This window comes from Cajanus cajan, chromosome 2 (assembly GCF_000230855.2).
Source record: "Cajanus cajan strain Asha chromosome 2, NIPB_CcT2T_4, whole genome shotgun sequence".
NCBI classification, from domain to species: domain Eukaryota; kingdom Viridiplantae; phylum Streptophyta; class Magnoliopsida; order Fabales; family Fabaceae; genus Cajanus; species Cajanus cajan.
In genome coordinates, this window is record NC_138518.1 from 68,945,661 (window position 1) to 68,967,820 (window position 22,160).

The 22,160-nt window shown below is 31.2% G+C and overlaps 1 protein-coding gene across 1 annotated transcript; it reads right to left on the reverse strand.

Annotated features, from left to right (window-relative positions):
- Positions 1-18,149: 18,149 nt before the first annotated feature.
- LOC145955156 (uncharacterized) lies at positions 18,150-18,691 on the reverse strand. The gene is made up of 2 exons (XM_083069865.1): positions 18,563-18,691; positions 18,150-18,479 (listed from the first exon to the last, which is right to left on the reverse strand). Exons 1-2 carry the CDS (start codon positions 18,689-18,691, stop codon positions 18,150-18,152), a joined length of 459 nt encoding a protein of 152 aa, XP_082925991.1.
- Positions 18,692-22,160: the final 3,469 nt, after the last annotated feature.

Consider the following 22,160-nt stretch of genomic DNA (forward strand, 5'->3'; position numbering starts at 1 on the left):
TTCCAAACATCCTAGAGGAGATGTAGTTCGACCATCACATAGCACTGACATCTATGATTAGACCAGAGCTGCAGGGCCGAAATGTCAGAAATGTAGGAAGTCTTAACATTAACGACAGACTCCTACATTATGTCTACGTCCATATATTGGCTCCCAGATCAAGTAACTTTTCCCAACTCTTGCAGGAAGACATTTTTCTGTTATGGGCCTTAAAGAATAACATTTTGATCAACTGACCCCATTATATCATGCAACACATGGTCAAATGCAAGGACAATGGGATGCCTCTTCCATACCCTATTTTAATTTCACACATTTTGGTTGTTTATGGCGTAGACTTATCAATTGATATTGCAGTCGAATTAGGGTGGGCACATTTTTTTAATAAAAATACCTTGAAAAAATTAAATGTCGTGAATGTCAACGGGGTATGGATACATGGCAGGGATAATCATCATCATGGCCAAAATGTTGAAGATGAAGACCATGCAATGCCTGAGGACCATGGTGAGGAGCAGCCTGCCGACATCACACAACAACCTCCAGTCCAGTATGATGGTCAAATGCTTTCCCAAATATTGACTGGCATTCAAGGGTTACAAGAAGGATTAAATAATTTGACTATCAATGTTAATCAAATACATAACAGGCTTGATAACCTTGAACAAAAATTTGATGACTTTCAGAGATTTGAATAAACTATATTATCTTATTTTCTTTTTTATTATTGTAATTTAAATATGTTTTATTTAGTTGCAACATTTTTCTTTTCTATTATTTTATGTCATATTTAATTATTGTTTACTTAATTGATGACTGAAGTGTATTTTCTGTTCCATTTTACATATATGTTATTACTCATCTACTTTCTAATGTTATAAATTTTTTAATTTTTTAATTGGTAAAAATTAACTTGTACAATTAACAAATGTATCTTCATTTCATTGTAATTTATGTTAATGATTTATCAATTTTTTTAATTTATTAATTAACTTTTAAAAATTTTATTGTACATTTTTTTTTATATTAACAAAATTCTATTATTTAAATATTAACATCAAAAAGTGGAAATATAAAAAAAATAAAGTAATACATGTTTATAAAATTAAAATAATAACACTTTCATAAACATTAATAAAATAATGTTACAAAATATAATTATCATAATATATTTTGTTATTATTATTTATTATTATAAATATTATTATTTTCTTTTTATTAATATTATTATTATTATTTATTATAATTAGTATCATTATTATTTATTATGATTCTTATTATTTTTCTAATATTTATTATTATTCTTATCATTATTTTTTTTTAATAAGTTATACCTATTAATATAATTTTATTGTAATTATTATTAATTACAATAAATAATATTATATTTATTTTTAATCCAAGGGTAAAAGTGTAAATTATATATTCATCTCTTAAATTTTTATTTTTTATCTATCATTAAATTTAAAGCAAATATTTAAATTAATTTATTTTTAAATTAATATTTTATAATTTTTTTAGTTAAAATTTATATATTTATCTTTTAATTATAATAATTATAAACTTTTTTTTAACCTAAGGGCAAAATAGTAATCTTTCACAATTATCAATTAAAAAATTTATTTTTATCTATCACATCAATCAATTCATTCACAAACTTTCTCTACAGTTTCCACTCACTTTCCCTTAATTCAAACAATCTCACTTTCCACTCACTTTCCCTTCAAATCCCTCCTTTTTCACTCCCCCTTTTCCATCCTCAAATCCAAACAAAGCCTTAGTGATATATATAAAATAATAATTTTATTCTATAAGAATAATGAGATATCAAATCATTTTGGATTAATATAAAATTTTGTATATATGATCTAGAAGTAATGAACTTTCAATCAAATGATAAGTTTTAAAAAATTTAAATTTAATATAAAGTTATTAAGTAAAGTAGTAGTTGATAAAAATTGCACCGATATAATTTGAACCCTTATATATATATATATATATATACCAGTTAGACTTAACACTTCATTTACATGTAACTTGGTACATTGAGAAATAATATAAAAAAATAGTGATATTTTAGTTTATTGAGAACTCATTAATTGATTAAGGATTTGTTTGTTCAAACTTTTTTTTATAAGCAATTTTTTGTTTTTTTAAGAAATAACTTTTATCGACTTCTTAAAAAATTACATTTTTTTTAAAAGCACTTGTTTATAAATAATTATTTCCAAACCTTGAACTTATATATAAACTATTTAATATTTGATTTGTAAGTTTTGTTTTGGGATTATCCTAAAAACAAATCTACCATTTAACTTTTTTTTTTGTCACTTTTAAAATATGTGATATAATAACTAATTTTAAAAGTTAGACTTACAAAATCAATTATAAAATAATCAATTTTGCAGGTCTAGATTTTTTAAGTTAAAAATTTAGATTTACAAAGTTAGTTCTTTTAATTTCAAATAAATAATCAACTTTAAAAATTCATAATAATTAATTTTTTTTTCACTAGTGAGTGAATTCAAGATGAACTCCTTCCACTAAAAAGAAATTCCACTTTTAGCTTCCCTTAAAGATATGTACACAATCAACATTATGATCCTCTCCGACCATTCCTACCCCTTGATTCACAAGAGCATAGCCAGGATAATCCCTTAAACAATCTCACTCGAGAACTTAAATGCTAAGACTGAGTCTAATTCTACTAGAATATTTCCAATAATATCACTATCTCTGGTTGTCTTAAAGCCATGACCGATTGTCCTGAATTCGGCTTGAACTACAGAGCAAGACCTGAGTTTACAAGAGTAAGCAACAATAAATTTATTCAAACTATCTCAAATAATACCTCCACAAGAAAAGATGAAATCCGCCGATACAGTCCATCACTATTCAGTATTGACCTTCACTCACCCTTTTCGTGGTCTAACCCCACCAATGGAGGTTGCACGAGTTCGACGAAAACTGCACGGCACCACCATGTAAACCAATGCGTGAGACTTCTACAACACCAGCTTCAATTTTACATACAGCTACTTTTGTCCCAGACAACAAATGACTGAATTAAATGTTTTTTTGGTCGTGCTTCCACTTACGGCAACATATACTTTGTATCAACACTTTGAGTTAGTTTACCAATTATATTGGTACAATTAATATCAGCTGAATAAAGTTTTAAGTTCATCTAAAATTATTAATATAGTTGAAAAAAAAAATTAATCATCGAGAAACCAATACATATAAAATGTGAAGAAGAAAAAAAAACAACTTGAGGCAGTTTTGAGCTTATTAATTGAAATTGAAGAGCCTGTACAGCAGAATACAAGTGCAAGGACTCCCAATCTGTGCTACAGATAAGTCTCTTTACACTCCCATGTTCCATCTATTCTTGTTCATCATTCAAACCCATTGAACAGGATAAAATAGTTACCTAAACAAGAGGGTGCATGAACAAAAAGAACTAGAAGCTTTACATGACTCTCACACAAGAAAAACAAAAAAGAAAAAGCCCTCAAGTTTTGCATTCACTGATTCAAAATTGAGAGGGACCTATGCACTTCCTTCAGGAAGTACCTGCTCTTAGCGTTGGTGACAGAAGCAGCAGAAGATGCTACTGCTACAGCTGCTGAAGAAGTTGAGCCTTTAGAGGGTGAAATGTTAGAATCATTAGTGCCAATTTCCCTCTCCTCTTCAGTAATAGTGTCCAACATCTTTGATGTTCTGTGCCTCATCACAGTAACATACTGTGGTGGTGCCACCTCCATGAAGAACCTAGCAATGCGAGAATTGGCCATTGTGAAGAAGAGAAAGCTAAAGGAGAAGTTGATGATGGTATGAAGTATGAACAATGAAGGGTTGAATTTATAAGGAGGAAGCAAGGGTTACTTAACTAGGCTAGAATTGAGTCAAGGGTCTTAATCCATGAGGGTTAAATCAAGTTTTATTGGTTAGTGCCGCCTCTAGCTTTTGATATTAATTGCAATGCAACGCTGTTTTCAGGGCCTTTGCTTGCAGATAACCTTCCAGTGGGACCAACTTTGGTATGTGTCAAAACATGGATGGAAAATCTGATATCCATGGAGATATGGTTTTCGTTTGCTACAGTGACTTACAAATTTACACTTTTTGGGGTTTTGTGAAGGGGCACGTTTGTCTGCCACGTTGCTCATGTTGGGGATGTGAGAAATTTTAATCGTACATTTGTTTATTTTATGGTGGCTGGGTTTCGATTCAAAGTTTCAGTGACCCCAATTGGTTATTGAGTTGCAATAATATTTGATATTTGGAGAAGTTTTTGGTTGAGCGTTGAAAACTCTGCCAAGTGTAGCATCCTAGTTAATTGGCGGTGAGAACTGGCAACATTAATGGGGAGGCAGGGTCAATGTTCTTAAAATGGAACTAATTTATGTTGGAACCTAAAAGTAGAAAATTTTACTTCCACAAGCAAAAAATATCAGACATAATTATATAGGCTTAGCTTGTTATGGTTGTTTAAAGATGTTGTCACTTTGTTTGGACTCAATGCCATTATTATATGGTATCTCTTAACTTGTTTCTAATATTCCACAAATGTCGAACATAATACATGCACCTTAGTTTAACGCAATTTATGTAAACTTCCTTTTTATTCGATTTAAGAGTTACTTCTAACAGTGTTAAATATACATGATTTTTTGACTAGTCATGCAATGAGAAAGAATCCAAACAGAGGAAATGGAAAATATCTCCGAAACTGTTCAGATTGTGGCTTCTAATTAAATTAAGCACAAGTTTTATGTTGTATATGCATAGTCCACGATTTCAAGGGACTAACGTCAAATACAATGGCAAGTAAAGACAATGGTGGTTCAACTCGTGGACACATTTTCTTCATTGATTTATATATCTTCTTGAAGAAATACGTTCTTCAGAAATTTGCTCAACCATTTTTAATTCGTTGCTATATTTATCACTGAAAAATTGAGTATTCCAAAACAGGTATATTTAAATAAAATGTTTAGGCATATATGCGTCATTAAAAAATATAAGACAAGAGACATTACACCAGCTTGTAATTAAATTTCATATTGTTTTGGTCTTGGTTATTACCTAAACTGCTGCATAATTTTGACATAACAATCACATTATTTGCTTCGGACATTTGCTTTCATATTTGAGTTATAGGCGAAGCCATTTACATAGATTTTGTATATCCATTTCTTAATTAAAATTAGGGATATGCTTGTAATTTGATTGTTAATTTATAATAACAATGAAACAAATTGAATGGAGTAACAAGGATATTCCATGGAGAAGTAACCTTAAATTCGATAGTCTTGACCAATTTAAAAGATCATTCTATGCAAGTTTTTGGATTGAAAAAATAAAGGTTATATATATTAAAGTTGCATACTTATACTTATATTAATGAATGGATGCGAGTGAACTTGCAACTCCGAAGGGTTTAAATAAAATTTAATGTCCGACATGATTGAATTTGATTGCCAATAATTTTGCAGCCGCTATGTATGATCGATATATAATATATGCAGTAGCACTCCTACATGGTTGTATAAAACACCCAATGAACTTTTTTATAAGTTTTTTTTACTCCTTTCAGCTTATAATAAATATTAATTATTTTACATAAATCAAGAAAAATTAATAAATTGGTAAAAGAGAATAGTAATTTTATAAAATTAACTTATGACTAATTTATTTTACTAAAAAATGATATAATTACAAATATTTCTTTTAAAATATTATAAGAAGTATAAATGAGAAAGAAGAGTATATGCACAATATTAAAGAAGTTCACCGGGTCACTATTTTTCACAAAAATCAGTTGTTTTGATTCGGTTTGACCACTTATACCTGATTCAATGAGCCTATCATTTTAATAACTATACTTATACCTTTGAATTTTTTTTTATTTTTAAACTAAATTTTAGAATTTTAAAAAATTAATTATATCAGTAATTAATTAAAATTAATCTTGTATTAAAAAAATAAATTATTTATTTTACATTCATGTTATTATTTCGAATATAATTGGACTAGAATCTCATAAATAATGCACAGTCTTATATTTGAACATTGTGGATGAAAAAATGGTAATTAAAGATCTTAATAATTAAATAAGTCAATTAGGTTTTTTTTGCAAAGATTAATTATTAAAAATTAGTTGATATTTTACACGAATAAATTATTTATTTATTATAATTTTAGCTATATAAATAAATATTTATATTGTATTTTGTATATGTACTACAAAATAATTATTTTATAGGTGACACACATACACCATTAGTGACACAATATTTATCATTAAGAATTATTTTTTACCTATAATTATATTCTTATAATTGTTAAAAAGTATAAATATATATATATATATATATATATATATATATTATAATGACACACAATATATATTATTAAATTATATTTAAAATCAATATTAAAATTGTGTAAATATATGTTAATTAAATAGATTATATCAATATATAATAGTGTACCTATAATAACATTTTATTATGTTATTATATGTAATTTCTTATAGTGATGCTAACATACAAATGCTACTTAAATCCTCGATTAACGAGGATATCAAAATTTTAAATTCAAGTCATATAATTTTTACCCAAAATATCAATTAAGTGAGTTAACTTCAATCTATGTAGACTTAAAATTATAAAGAGTTTTAATTAACTAAAGTGTTATTATGTTTTTTTTTTTTATTTTCTTCTCAAAATCTGTTAATTTGAAAATAAATATTAGCTAAATTATATTTTTGTTAACCTACCATTACCATTAGCATCTCTTTCAAATTTAATTTTAACCTCATTTGTAATGCTCGTGTTACGATAAGCACTATTGAATTGTTTAGGGTATAGGGGATGTTGAATAGTTCCTCGTGAAGGATCCAACATGGCACATGCATGCAAGATGATGATGTTAAGGATAACGCAACATCCATATCACTTCCTTCACCATCGTAGCTACAGTCCATGGCTTCCTTTCCGTTTTAATTTTTATTTTTATTCCAATAGCGTGTCACCCAGGGCAGTTACACTCACTCAATCGCCATCATAATACATTCTCTTCGATACACATTTGCTTTTAACCTAATAATAATAATAATAATAATAATAATAATACATAAGGAATATTGCTTAAAAAAATAATGGATTATATTGAACCACATTAAAATATATAATTTCTATAAAAAAAAATTATGCTTCTGCCGTATTCGAACAAACTCGTAATTAAATCACTTATTAATATATTTCTGTGAATTTCAATTTCATTTTTGTTTCTTCCTTACCTTGAAAAGGATCGATGTGAACGTGGTGGACCATAACTTGGTTGGCATGCATGGTAAGAAATATATATGTTCTTACTTATTCCGGATAAGAAGGATGCAGAATTAATAGCTCAACATGCATGCTTATTTGTCTTCAACCTTAGTCCATTGGTAGAGTCATTATATTGTTCGCTGCCGGCATAATTTTGGATGCAATAAGAAATTAGATAATGAGATGAGTGAATCTATGGTATAATCCCTATTATATTATATAATTCAAATAGATGATTAATATTAAAATTAATTAAAATAATCATAATTATTCATTATGATTGTATAGTTAAGATCCACGTTTAATTTTCACCTTTCACTTTTTTTACTATATATATATGGCTTATGCAGTGAGAAACTTACTTTTATAAATAGTAACTATATAAATCATGCGTTATAGTATATTTTGAGAAAGTTCTATAAGAGAAACAAACTAAACTGTAAATTCATACATGATTAAAGTTTTTTTTATATATAAATTATATAATCACTTAAAATGTCACCTTTTTTTTATATATAAAAGAAAGTTTAGATAACAGTTTTTTTAGAAGAAAAATGAATTTTATTAAAATATAATATGTATGACTTTAGCATAAGGTATGCTAAAGGCCAATAAAGAGTTTCTAATATCAATGTAAAAATCTCTGAAGCCTAGAAATTAAACCTCATAAAATTTCTTCATAGACTGGCTTATAATTCATGACACGTACAACTATTTAAAAAAAAGTCACGTAAATTGTATTTTTAATTTTAATTATTTATAATAAGATTTAATGGTTAATATTTTTTACTCAATATCACACATTAAAAAAAAGCTCATTCATTTGATAAATATTTTAATTCTTACGTGCTTGGTGGGATTTATCCATGTGCGTGTTGAACAGGTTAACAAGTTCAAAACTAGCAAAATGTTAGCATTTCGTCGAATGAGAAAAAAAGCAGGCAGCACTTGCTATTATAATTTTGTTCCGACCATTATCTTAGAGTATAAAGTACATATTAATGAACTTTTGACTTTAATGACCTGTTTGTCTTAAAAATATCTTAATATGTTGAATTCTTGACGGCCTGTTTTTCTTTTTCTTTCTAGATAAATATTCTAGGACTTCCCTTTTGTGTGTAAAATGTAAATGTTGTAGGGCTTCCTCTAAAACCTTGAGTTTAATTAACTAACATGTGATGCAAATGTGATTTATCTTTAATTTTAAGCATGAACTTGTAGTTCAATTTGAGTCTTAATTAAGATGCAACAAGTCATGATGTGTTTTCGAAAAGAATCATGTTATTTGGTATGAATCATTTTTTGTTGTGAGTCATATTAAGAAGAATTTACAAAGGAAAAAATGGCTAATAAAAGTAGCTAGCTAGCTAGCTAGAATTAAGCACACTATTTGTTTTACGTTAAAATTAGCATGTAAACTCATCAAGAGTAGGGATATAGTTAAAATAATATATATATATATATATATATATATATATATATATATATATATATATATATATATATAACTCTTATTTTACAAAGTGAGCAAATCCAAAGCAAGCAATTTTTTTTTTCTTTCCATATGTAAGGTTTTCCATAAATGTAGTGAACGATTTTCTAAATGTAGTTATAGTCCAACAAATTATCACTACCACATACCCCATATATGTCTTTCCACAGTACCAAAGCCACACGCATATAATTTAAAGAGCAATATATAATAATTAACATCGCAAACAATTAATTTATGTCAGCTTCTAGGAAAGTGCATAACAAGCATTATTCAAGCATCTTCCTTGGTATAACAGTGCTACTAGGGTTTTTCAACCCGACCATTCAGCCATGTACATCACATGTGCCGTATCAAGGAGGGTATACAACAAGAGAGAAAATGACTCGACAAGTTGAAGAAAAATTCGTATTCTTGTTGAGCATTTTCAATTAGGGATAATCCATTTCCATATATAGAGGGCCACATATATATGAAGCAATCGTTGCAATCAGTCAGGAGTGGAAAAATGGAGTCATTCCCACCAAAAGTTGATTAACAAGCTAAAGAGGACAAGCAACCACAGGAATAATGCCAAACATTACATTTATTTCATAAAGCAAGTCCTGCCGAGTAGCCCCTTTTTCTTGTGACATGTCTACAACACTGATCCAACTATGCATAGGATGGACACATAATTCGGTTATCTTGTTTCATCAACTCATGCATATGCATTATATTTCTTATTCTAGGATATATATCAATGGAGAAAGTGTTAAATTGTACGTATTGGGGGAATAGAAGAGTGTGGCTAAGTAGAGTTTAAGTTGAGGAGGTGCCATGTTATTTAAAAAGTTCAGATTAGTTCCCCAACTTGAATATACTTTAATTTCTCTATTTTGCTCAATGTGAGATTTGTGTATTCTCTAAACACTCTCCCCTTTAATATACAATGCCTAGTTGCAACATAACATGTTTACCATTTTATAGCTTTAGGCCAGTCTCTGACTAGTAATTTTTTTTAGGAACACCAAGTGGGAGTGAAATACAATATGGGGTAATGAAATACTCAAAAGAGAACTTTATTTATAGATTGTAATAAGTAAATTACACAATTGAATTAATTAAATACTAATTCTTATTAAAAAATTTCAACACAGGTGATATAGATTTTTTTCACTTATATATTATTACATATCCAATTCTATTTGGTATGAGATTCTTACTCATATTTGAATTTTAATTTTTTTATTGTGCAAACCTAAAAAAATCACTTTTTTCAATGAATTTTTTTCATTCACATAGATAAAAAATTTATTCAATATTTACAAGATAATATTATATACTAATTATGCCGCACTTTATAATTAATTAGTAATAAAGAGTAAAGTTGTTGTTAGAGAAGATTAATCAATTTTAATCTATAAATGAAATTTATAAGTTCTAGATATTGTGTTGTTTGTTTTGAAAGATACAAAAATCTCTTTTAGCTCATTCTGTAATACTGCCAGCAAAGTGTGAGAGAAACAATTTTATTTTATTGTTCAATAGTTATAATTAAACAAGTTAATGACGTTCTTTGAACATCATTCTTACGTCAATTTTTTTTATATAAAAAATACACATTTCTTTACAATATTCTCTCATTCTACTGTTTATTTTTCAATAAAAATGTTGTACCAATATTAATTAGTAGGCAAATAATACTAATCAATTGAATGAGAAAACTTTGTCCAAATTAACCCATGTTTTAACATTCTTATGCAGGTTGGATACATTCCCCTCTCCATAATTATTTTAGGAACAGTTTTCAAAAACTTGGTGTTTAAAACCTTGGGTCATGTTCTAAAGTCTTAAAATTAGGTATGCAGGGAGTTTTAAAATGTGTAATAGATTCGTCAAAGTAAGAGAAATAAAACGTTACCTTGGGAATAATATTCTGACATTTTAGTACAGAAATATAATGTATATTTCGATTATGTATAAATGAATTCATATATTCATTATTTATATGATTTATTTATAAATAAATTTATTTAATTTATTTATTACAATAAAAATAATAATAAATTAGATATAATTTATCTATTTAATTTTATAGATAATTAATGATTTATTCATTATATACTTTTCAAAATTAATATGAAATGTTTATTGAATTGAGGTTTTAAAAGACTATTTTGAGACAATAAGTCTTATAAACTCTAAAACACTATATAATATAATGACTTATAAAGAAAAAAAGAAATAAAATATTTTTAAAATAAAAATTATATAATTTTTAAAACATTATTTTAATGATTAGATAATATATATATATATATATATATATATATATATATATATATTCATCTATAAGAAATTGTTAATAGATAGATTTAATAGATTGTTTGTTTTAAATGAATTAGATAAATTAGATTTTTATGTGATCTTTTAATAAATTTAAATAAGTTCATAAATTATTTTTATTCGTAGATTATGATATATTTACCACCCTAATTCCAATTTATATGCACTTATTAATTGGCACATCATAAACTCTTTTATTCCAATCTAACTGAACATTATATATTAATTTAAGTTGACATAAGTGACTAAATTTATGTCACTGAATCAAATAGATTTCAAATTCTAATTTTTTAAAAAATGTAATAATTAAATAAAAAATGTTTATTTATTCAACGATAAACTCCAGTGAGAAATTAGTAACGATATTCTATATATGGAGATACTCATTAACAAAGGAAAAAAAATAGACATTATATGTCATGTCTTATCTTATGATCACACCGACGTGCAACTCTTCGAAACCTAATTAGTCATAAGGTGGAATTTACACCCCAAAAGTAGGGCCATCCTCTTCATCAAACAATAGCTAAGAATCAACGTCAGTCGGAAAGTTAAAAGTAGAAAAAAGGTATGGGATGGGAGGGACTATCACATCCACTTTTTGGGAGAGAAAAAAGACACAAAAGCTATTATCACATTACATTAATTAACATCAACTTCATCACAATAAAAAAATATTATATTATATTAACATCAACTTCATCACATTACTCTTGGAATGGTTTATTACTGGATCCCAGAATATTGGTGCTACATGCTGCGCCGTGAAATTAATAGGCCAAAATGGCATTATTGAAGTTAATTAGAGAAGAAGGACCGTTTTGATTTATACATTATGCCACTGATTATATAAATTCGATATGCATGCACCCGTGACCATATAATAAAATAATCATATCCCTCAATTCTGCGACCCATAATAAGCTGCACGCCAATCACCATGTGTCCATTGAACACCGAAGCTTCACCACTAACACCATTTTGCGCGGTTGCTCCGCATTGTTTGGTTCCTGTTTACAAGATACAAATCCAAATAACATTGGAAACCATCTACGAAGAGGAAGAAGATGAGGATGATGAAATGGAGAAAATTTCTGACATGCCTGCCTCCTCTTCACCACCAATAATCTTCCCAATTCAAGCTGCCACATGTTCCTTTGAAGTCACAGGGTTAAGGTTTTTGGTGTCGTTTGGTCATGAGTACTACCAACGTGCATAGACCATAGTGTTAATTACTCCATATGATTCTAATGTAATCCCCGAGATAGAATGGATATTTTTGAAATTTCATGGTTTATATGTAGAACTTTATGTGAGACTTCAAAGGTAAATCAACTGTGTAAGTTTGTCTTCAAAGTGTTACTCCATGGATATATGAGCTAGAATGGATACTTTTTTTTTAATCATTAAAATTTTGAATGTTTACATTTAAAAGATCCACTTCCCTCTATTAACTCTTAAACTCTTAGATTTGAATTAATGTTGTCTTTATGAGATAGTGGTATTTTTAATTTTAGGACATAATTTTGAATATTTTTAGATTTATTCAAAATGTAAAATTTATCTCATTATATATATTTACCTAAATGAAAACTATAAAATGTAAAAGAAAAGTTATAAATATGATGGGAATCATGAAAAAAGCGAGTCTTACAAATTTGAAAAGTTCTTAATATCAAAATTTTCTTGTTACTTGTAGTCGTAGAACCCATAATCAAAGCATTCACAAAAAAGTTTTTAAAAAATTACTTTGAAAATTGTTCTAAATATTTCATCAAGACACATCCTAAACTCTTACCTTAAGGTATCATTAGATACTTCAAAACTCTCAAAAGAGTCAGGAAAGACTAACACTACGGTGTGAACATCTAATTTTGTCTCTTTTTCCTTTTACTTTATTCTATCACATATAATTTGATTTTGTCTTTTTTATTTTTTTTCTTCTGGAAATTAATTGAGCATAAATTAAATTTGTCCAAAAAATAATATAAAATTATAATTATAAATTAATCCCAAACTCATAATCAAAGAACTTACAAAAAAAAAACTCTTTAAAAATTATTATATCTTGCACCAAGACACATCATAGTCTCTTACCCAAGACATCATTATATACTTTAAAACTATGTAAGGGGTTGGGATAGACTAACATTGTTGTCGTTTTGTGCCTCTTTTGACCTTTCTCCAAAATTACCATCCTCGCTAGGATAATATTTTAGGAGATTCCTTTAGTACAGTGAATAGAGGATTTTAGTACCTCTCTACTGGTAACGAATGGTATAATGACACATAAAAAAATAACATCTTACATGATTTATTGTCAAATTTAATTAAATGTTTGTTTTTCTTTATTTAATTGAATATTTTGAAAATTGAAAAAAACCTTTCTCCTTCCTAGAAACAACTTAACATGTTAGAAAATACTAATCCTAACATCACTAACCCATAAGAAGTTAGTACCTTTTGTTTCTTTTGTTTTGAGGAAATTCATTTGCATACTAATCTATCTTCAAATATTAGAGTATAAGTGCGAAGGTTTGAAAGATTCCACGTTTGCACACTATTGATGGAGGAAATCCACCTGGCACTGTTTGCTAACGGAGGAAAACCACCTCCATCACCATTTTTTGTTGCTATCATTATCGATGAGGGTGCCCTTGTAGTGGCGATGATGCGTCGAGAGTGATGACAATATTGGTAGTATAGTGATGATGACGACAATAATAATATACTAATTTATGATGAATGGATAAAAACATTATTTTTTTTTTCTTTCGCATACATACCACGAGGATCTATCTTTGGTAAGGATGTCAAAATGAGCTCAATCCATGGATTAGTCCATTAGCCTTCCAAAATGCCGAGTGTCGTAACCGGGATCACGACGGGATGACGCTAACATTTTTATATTCAATGGAGCCGCCACCAATATTTTAATTTAAGGGAAAAACATTGGAAAACCCTTTAAAGGATAATCTTTAAAATTAAAGTTGAGTTCGGGAGTCGATTACGTGTAGGGAAGGTATTAGCACCCTACAACGCCCGTAAAAACAGTACCTTTAATTAATTGCACAAAATTATATAAATTTATAAACATTTATTTTATTCCTCGAAAGTGTGTATACATACATATATCTTTTTTTTTTAATATGAGAAATGTTTCTTTTGTATTTTCTTTTATTAAAAAAAATCATGAGGATTTAGGTTAGCACATGGCTAATCAATAAACCCTCCCAATAACATGAAAGATAGAATTGCTATTCAATCAATGTTATTGATTTTTATTTGTTGATAATAAAATAGGCTTAAAGGTTAGAACAACAAATAATTATTCTATTAACTTTTATGATTTACATGATATTAAGGGGTAGAAATGTTACGCAATTAATATCATTAAAGCAACATTATATTTATATTTTTATATTTTTATCTAAAGAAATAAATTTTGCATAAGGATTCAAGTTAATAAATGACTAAACAATAAATCACTCCAATAACGTTAAAAATAGAAGTGCTACTTAATTAACGTTATTGGTTGCAACATATCTTTATTTAAAAAAAACAAATTTGTTAAGGAGAGTTTAAGCTAGCAAATGACTAGTCATTAAACTCTCAGGACCTAATAATGTTAAAGATAAAAATGTTATTCAATTAACATTATTATTGGTCGCATATTAAATATTTTTATAAATAACAATATTAAAGGCAACAAATCATATTTACTATGTACAAACAATAAATAAAAATAAATAAATAAACAAAAAATAAATAAAGAAATAAATAAAATAAATAAAAGAAAAATTAAGAGAAGAAACGATACCAAATGAGTTGAATCTTTGAATATGATGATCAAGAAGGTGCTTTTTGGCTACCTTTCACACTACAGAGGTGTCTCACAGATCTTAAGAAATACAAAAGAGATGGGGAAGAGAGAGAAAAAAAAATTTCGAGCTCTGAAGAGTACTGGACGAAATTTTTCGGGGCCTTTTTTTTTAGAAATGAAACCCAGCTGTCTATTTATAGACTTCGGGAAGGGGTCCAGAACGGCCCGTTCCAAAATCGGAACGGCCGTTCTGGACATGGCCGTTGTGTGAAAAATTCGTATACTGGAACGGCCCGTTCTGAAATCAGAACGGCCCGTTCCAGTATTGAGAATAACACCCAATTTTTAGACCGGAACAGCCTTGGAACGACCCGTTCCAGATTTAGGAACGGCCCGTTCCGTTTTCGGAACGGCCGTTCCAATATTGGAACGACCCGTTCCAATTTCGGAACAGCCCGTTCCAAATTAGGGTTTTTGGCCTTTTTGGAGCCTTAGAACGGCCCGTTCCGATTCTGGAACGGCCCGTTCCGGGCCCAAAAAAAAAAATACTTAATTTGTGCTTTTGGGCCCTTAAAGTCCTGTCTTCTTGTCGGCATGTTTCGGGAGCTCCTTCCCTTCATAGTAGATGTCTATTTCATCACTTTTGTGAGTCCGGATATAATTGATTATTCACAGTTGCCCCTCTTTATTTATTTCTTATTAAATAATCTAAATAAGGTAATTTAGATCATTTATGATAAGAAAGAAATAAAGATGTGAATTAATTTTATCCAGCTATTGTTGATGAAGTAAGTTCTTGAAAGATTCAATACTTTTGCTTGAAGCTAGTCAAATGCTAGAATGTTGTGTTGGAATCATCAAGTGCTAGTGCTGGATCATCCGAATGTTAATGTTGAATGCTTGTGCTTGATCAACCGAATGCCAATGTTTGATGGAGTGGTCGAATGCTTGTGCTGGATCGACTGAATGCTTATGCTGAAGTAGTTGAATGCTTGTGCTTGATGAAGTGGTCAACTGCTTGTGCTGCATCGACTGAATGTTGGTGCCAATTCAATCAAATGCTAGTGCTGGATTGATTGAATGTTGATAGACTGAATGCTACTGCTGGAGTGGTCGAATGCTTGTGCTGTATCGACCGATTGTTGGTGCCAATTCAATCAAATGCTGGTGCTGGATTGATTGAATGTTGATAGACTGAATGCTACTGCTGGAGTGGTCGAATGCTTGTGCTGTATCGACCGATTGTTGGTGCCAATTCAATCAAATGCTGGTGCTGGGTTGATCGAATGTTGATAGACTGAATGCTACTGCTGGAGTGGTCGAATGCTTGTGCTGTATCGACCGATTGTTGGTGCCAATTCAATCAAATGCTGGTGCTGGGTTGATCGAATGTTGATAGACTGAATGCTACTGCTGGAGTGGTCGAATGCTTGTGCTGTATCGACCGATTGTTGGTGCCAATTCAAATCAAATGCTGGTGCTGGGTTGATCGAATGTTGATAGACTGAATGCTACTGCTGGAGTGGTCGAATGCTTGTGTTGTATCGACCGATTGTTGGTGCCAATTCAAATCAAATGTTGGTGCTGGGTTGATCGAATGTTGATAGACTGAATGCTACTGCTGGAGTGGTCGAATGCTTGTGCTGTATCGACCGATTGTTGGTGCCAATTCAATCAAATGCTGGTGCTGGGTTGATCGAATGTTGATATTGGATCGACCAAATGCTTGTGCTGGATTAGTCGATGGGTCGCGCCAGGTAAATACTGGGCTTATAAAAAGAAATTGTAACTTGTGCCAGGTAAGTACTGGACTTTATACAAAAGAAAAATGTAACTCGTGCCAGGTAGATACTGGGCTTTAAAAGAAAAATATAACTGGTGCCAGGCAGATACTGTGCTTAAACAAAAAGATATAACTGGTGCCAGGCAGATACTGGGCTTTAAAAAGAAAGATATAACTGGTGCCAGGCAGATACTGGGCTTTAAAAGAAAAATATAACTGGCGCCAGGTAGATACTGGGCTTAAACAAAAGAAATTGTAACTTGTGCCAGGTAAGTACTGGACTTAAATAGAAAGTCAAATTTGAAGTAAGTGTTTAGCCTAAAAACTCTACGTCATAAGTTCTAGGAAGCAAGATATGCAAATGAAATGTGATGCAACGGTGATATGATGCAAAATGTTATGAGACACAACTTTCAAGACTTAAACTTTTGTTTCTTTTCCTTTCCCTTTTTGCTTTTGCTTTTTGCTTCTTTTTTTCCAGAAATTCCTCATCGTGACACATAGCCAAGGATCATGGATGAGTGAGTCCTTTGGATACTTTTGTCTTGAATGATAGTTGGCTATTTCCTGTGGGTTACCCTCAAGCTGTTGTAAACACTTATGAGTTGAAACAACATTATCCTGTTGGTTGCGCTTTGTAACATTTATCAAGAAATTATCAAGCATACTGTGGCTTTTAAAACTCATAAAAATAATTTGTAATGCCTTGAATTTTCCTTTTTTAGATGTAACATGCATTTCCTTTCAGTATATTATCATAAAATGCAAAAAGAATTGGCAACAAAGAGGTAGGATAATCTTATTTAAGAGAGTAAGAATGTGTTTATAAAGGAAGTCATTGTATGACAAGAATGGAAAATAAGTACAATGGTAGCAATAGGAGGTAACTGTTATGTGAGTAACATTTTCCAGATGAACAATGCTAGTACTACACTTCAATAACCTTGATTGCTCGCTAATAAACTTGAGAGGATAATTCAACGTATTTGCCCCAGTTTGTTTTGCTCTACCGTGTCTGGCCCCAATTGATACCTTGAAATTTGGCGTGATGCTTATCTGCTAGATTGCTTTTTCGAGTTTTCAACCTAGCATGTCGCTTTCAATCTGCTTAGATCGTCTTTTCAAGTTTTCAATCTAACCAGCTCTTTTTTTGTGTTTTTTTTTGTGTTTTTTTTTTTTACCCTAATTTTTGCCTAGATCGCCCTTTCGGGTTTTCAATCTAGCGAGCTTCCCCCTTTTTTTGTTGACCCTAATTTTTGCCTAGATTGTTCTTTCAAATTTTCAATCTAGCGGGCCGCTCTAACTTTTGCCTAGATTGCCCTTTCGGGTTTTCAATCTAGCGAGCATTTTTTCTTTTGTATAAATGGCCATGAAAAATTGCATTCAACTTTTCTCCTCAATGAGATTTAGTTGATCCAAACGGGTTTGGACCCATTCTGCTTCTTCTAATTTGGCTTCCGTCAATACTCTTAAAGATGGAATTTCAACCTCGATTGGAAGGACTGCTTCCATTCCATAAACTAAGGAAAATGGGGTTGCCCCAGTTGATGATCCTCTTGATATTCTTGTTTGCTGCTCATGTAAAACAAATGGAAGCATCTCATCCCAATCTTTGTATGTCACTACCATTTTCTGAATGATCTTCTCGATGTTCTTGTTTGCTGCTTCAACTACCCCGTTCATCTTTGGGCGGTATGGGGAAGAGTTATGGTGCTGAATTTTGAAGTCAACACATAATTTTGTCATTATCTTGTTCAAGTTGGTTCTATTATCAGTGATGATTCTGCTTGGCATACCGTAACGACTAATAAATTCCCTTTTGATAACTTTGCAACCACATTTTGAGTCACATGGGCATATGAAGCGACTTCAACCAACCCATTTGGTGAAATAGTCAATAGCAACCAAAATGAAGTGATGTCCATTTGACGCTTTCGGCTCAATAGGGCCAATAACATCCATTCCCCACATTGAAAATGGCCAAGGTGGTGAGAAAACATTAAGAAAAGCATTGATGTTATCAGCATACCTCTAGTATTTAGAGCAATCATTTTCCATTTCCTCACAAGTCTGATTAACTGCACAATCAAAATTATTTGATGCAACACTAGCATTATCACTTTTGAGCGCATTTTTTTGCATTCTTTAAAGTTAGAATAAGATTGAGTAAAAAGATTAAGGAGAAAGGAAGAGGTAAAAAGTGAAAGATGAGTGAATGTTTTTTTGAGATTAAGGAGAAAGGAAAGGGTAAGAGATGAAAAAAGAATGAATGCATTTTATTTAATATTTAAAAGGAAAAACATGAGCCATTATTCAAATAAATAAATCTTAAAGCCTTGGGCAGAGCAATAAGACTGACATTACAAGAAAATTACTTCAAATTTGAATTAAAAACCAACAGGCATCTTGACAATCTCCTAATTGTTAAGTTCCACGTTCAGTGGACAAGCGTGAACCAGACTAGCATGTTCATTCTCGCAAGAGTCTTGCTCAACAATAGCTATTGAGTTTGGAAACTCAAACCCACCACACCAAAAGCTTTCTCACAGATCACTGAGAAGGACCCCATCTACTCTCCTCAATAGAATTAACTGTCGGCCCTCCATGACCTGGTAGAGGGTTATTCCCAATGTTAGGATTGTCCTCTTTAAAGTTTAACCACCCAACCTTAGTCAAACTTTGTACCTTGGTTTTTAGTGCCCTGCAATTTTCAATGGAGTGACCAATAGCTCCCGCATGATAATCACATTTGGCATTAACGTCGTATCCCCTAGGATATGGTGGTTCTATGGGCTTCATCGGGCAACGTACTACTAGTGAATTTTGTAGTAGGAGAGGGAACAACTCAGTATAGGACATAGGGATAGGGTCAAACTCAATTGGTTTCCGATCTTGGGTATTTTGTGACCTCACATGGTTAGAATTTTGGTTCCATGGCTGGGTAGATTGAGGTGGTCGTGCGGTAGGTATTGTGGGTGAAGCTTGTAGAGCTTGATGGATAGGTTGTTGAGGATGTGATGAGACGGCAGTGATATTTGGGTAGACCATGTGAGGGGTATAAAAATAAGGAGGTTGGTTGTTAGGTGACCTAGGGGAGTTGAATGTCACTGCATTTGTATCTCCTTCTTTTTTCTTTCCTGCACCATTTGAAAATTTTCTTAAACCAGCTATTTCAACAGAGTTAACCGCAATCTTCCCACTCCTCATGCCATTCTCAATCCTTTCCCCGATGATGACTATATCAGAGAAATTTGATAAAATATTCCCAATCATTTTATCATAGAACGGTGCTTGTAAAGTATCAATGAACAGGACTACTGCTTCTCTATCAAACAAAGGAGGTTCCACTTGTGCTGCCACTTCTCTCCATCTCTGAGCATATTCTTTAAACGTTTCACCATCTTTTTTAGACATGTTACGTAGTTCAAACCTATCTGGAACCATGTCAAGATTATACTTATATTGTTTAAGGAAAGCATCAGCTAAATCCTTCCAGGAGCGGATATAGGCCCGTTCAAGATGCATATACCAATTTAAAGCTGCCCCAGTTAAAGAATCCTGAAAACAATGAATAAGCAACTTATCATTGCGAGCATACGCTGCCATCTTTCTGCAGTACATGGTCATGTGATTCTTTGGACAACTTGTTCCTTTATATTTATCAAATTCAGGAACTTTGAACTTTGGGGGGAACTCTATGTCTGGAACCAAACAAAGATCGACAGCTTCACCAATATCATAGCTACCTCCTTCCACAACCTTTAGCCTCTCTTCTAGCATTTGTAACTTTTCGCTAGACTGAACATGCTCAATTCCTGAGGTTGGTTGATATCCCCTAGAAGTTTGGTGAGGATTCCCTTGGTTGGTGAAATTAGAATTTTGGGCTTGGTAGGGAACTTGATGTTTGTAAGAGGTGGCATTCATGGGTGGAACCTCATGTTGGGTTGGTGGCATTTGTTTAGGCGGCTGGTTCACCAATGGTTGGTGCTTATCCGGAGGATCCATGATTGTTGGAGGTGTGTAGTTGGGCGGAAGGCCATATTGTGGCCATTGGACCTCTGGAGGGTCAACATGTTGGTCGGGATTGTTAAGATGTAGAGTTAATGGTTGTGCTGGGGCTGGGGTAAAGCCAGGTGGATACGCAGGAGAGGTTGATGATTCTCCTCTAGCTACTAGAGGGGTCCCTTCCATGTTTTTCACTTGTATAGATTGCAACATCTCTATAATTTGGGCCATTTGTTCCTTCAGTTGATTGATATCATTTCTCATTTCTTCGTTGCGTTCCTCCATCTCATCCATGATCTTGGCCTGAGAGCGTGTTCTATAACGATGCCGAGGAAACACTTTGTTTTTTTGCTTTATTGCTTTCAAAATACAAAGTAAATTTTTATGAGTATAAAAGAAAAAAGAAGACACAAATTATTATTATTATTATTTATTTAATTTTTTTTTGAAAATATTGGTTTTGTATTCAAATTAAAGAGTGATTCCCCATATCTTAACGCTAGAGGCAAAATCTCTTAGGTTATACAACGGTTGACACTTATTTCAAGGGAGCATTCACTCCTCAATGGATAAGGTCATCTTACTAGCAATGCAGCAGTACGAACCACATTTTCAAACAAGGATCAATCATTTCAAGATCAAAATGTGATTAACAATCACTCAAGGGAGAATTCTCTCCTCAATAAATGATGTCTAAAACAAGTTATCAAGTCAAATGTGTTATTATTTTAGCACATTTATCCTAATACTCTTGCTTAACACTGATGCATTGCTTGTATGATTTTGAATCCCCTCCATATTGAATACTATCAATTATTTTAAGGTTTAAAAGAAAAGAAAAAAAATGAGATGAAGACTTAATTAAAATGTGACTTACTATGCCCCTAATATGCATGTATGCATGACTTTTTATCATCTATCCTTTATTTATAAAAAAAATTATTTTAGGCAAGAAAAACAACCTAAAAAATTGATATTGGATATAAATTTATGATGCATGAATGTATAACATATTTTTTTTGTTAGTATGAACATATATCAAAAGAGGGATAGAGAGTACTGCGATGTGACCTATTACGGTAAACCTAGGGAAGGAAAATTTCTAAGGTTAACACCCTACTTTGGAAGGTCGTTAAGTCCACCTATTAGTGCATGGTTTTGTGGGTGGATCTAAAAACTTCTCAAGAATTATTGGTCCCCAGGTTGCCTTTATCATATAAATAAGGACCTAGCGCATGAACCAATCACAAGTAGGGAACATACCCTCTCAATATGATTAACCCATGCTACTAGTAACAACCTGAGTAGTGACTCAACAACGGTCAAGTGAGCATCAAGCCCCTCAATAACAGTCATCAAGCCACTTTCTCTTCTATGCTCGCACAGGCT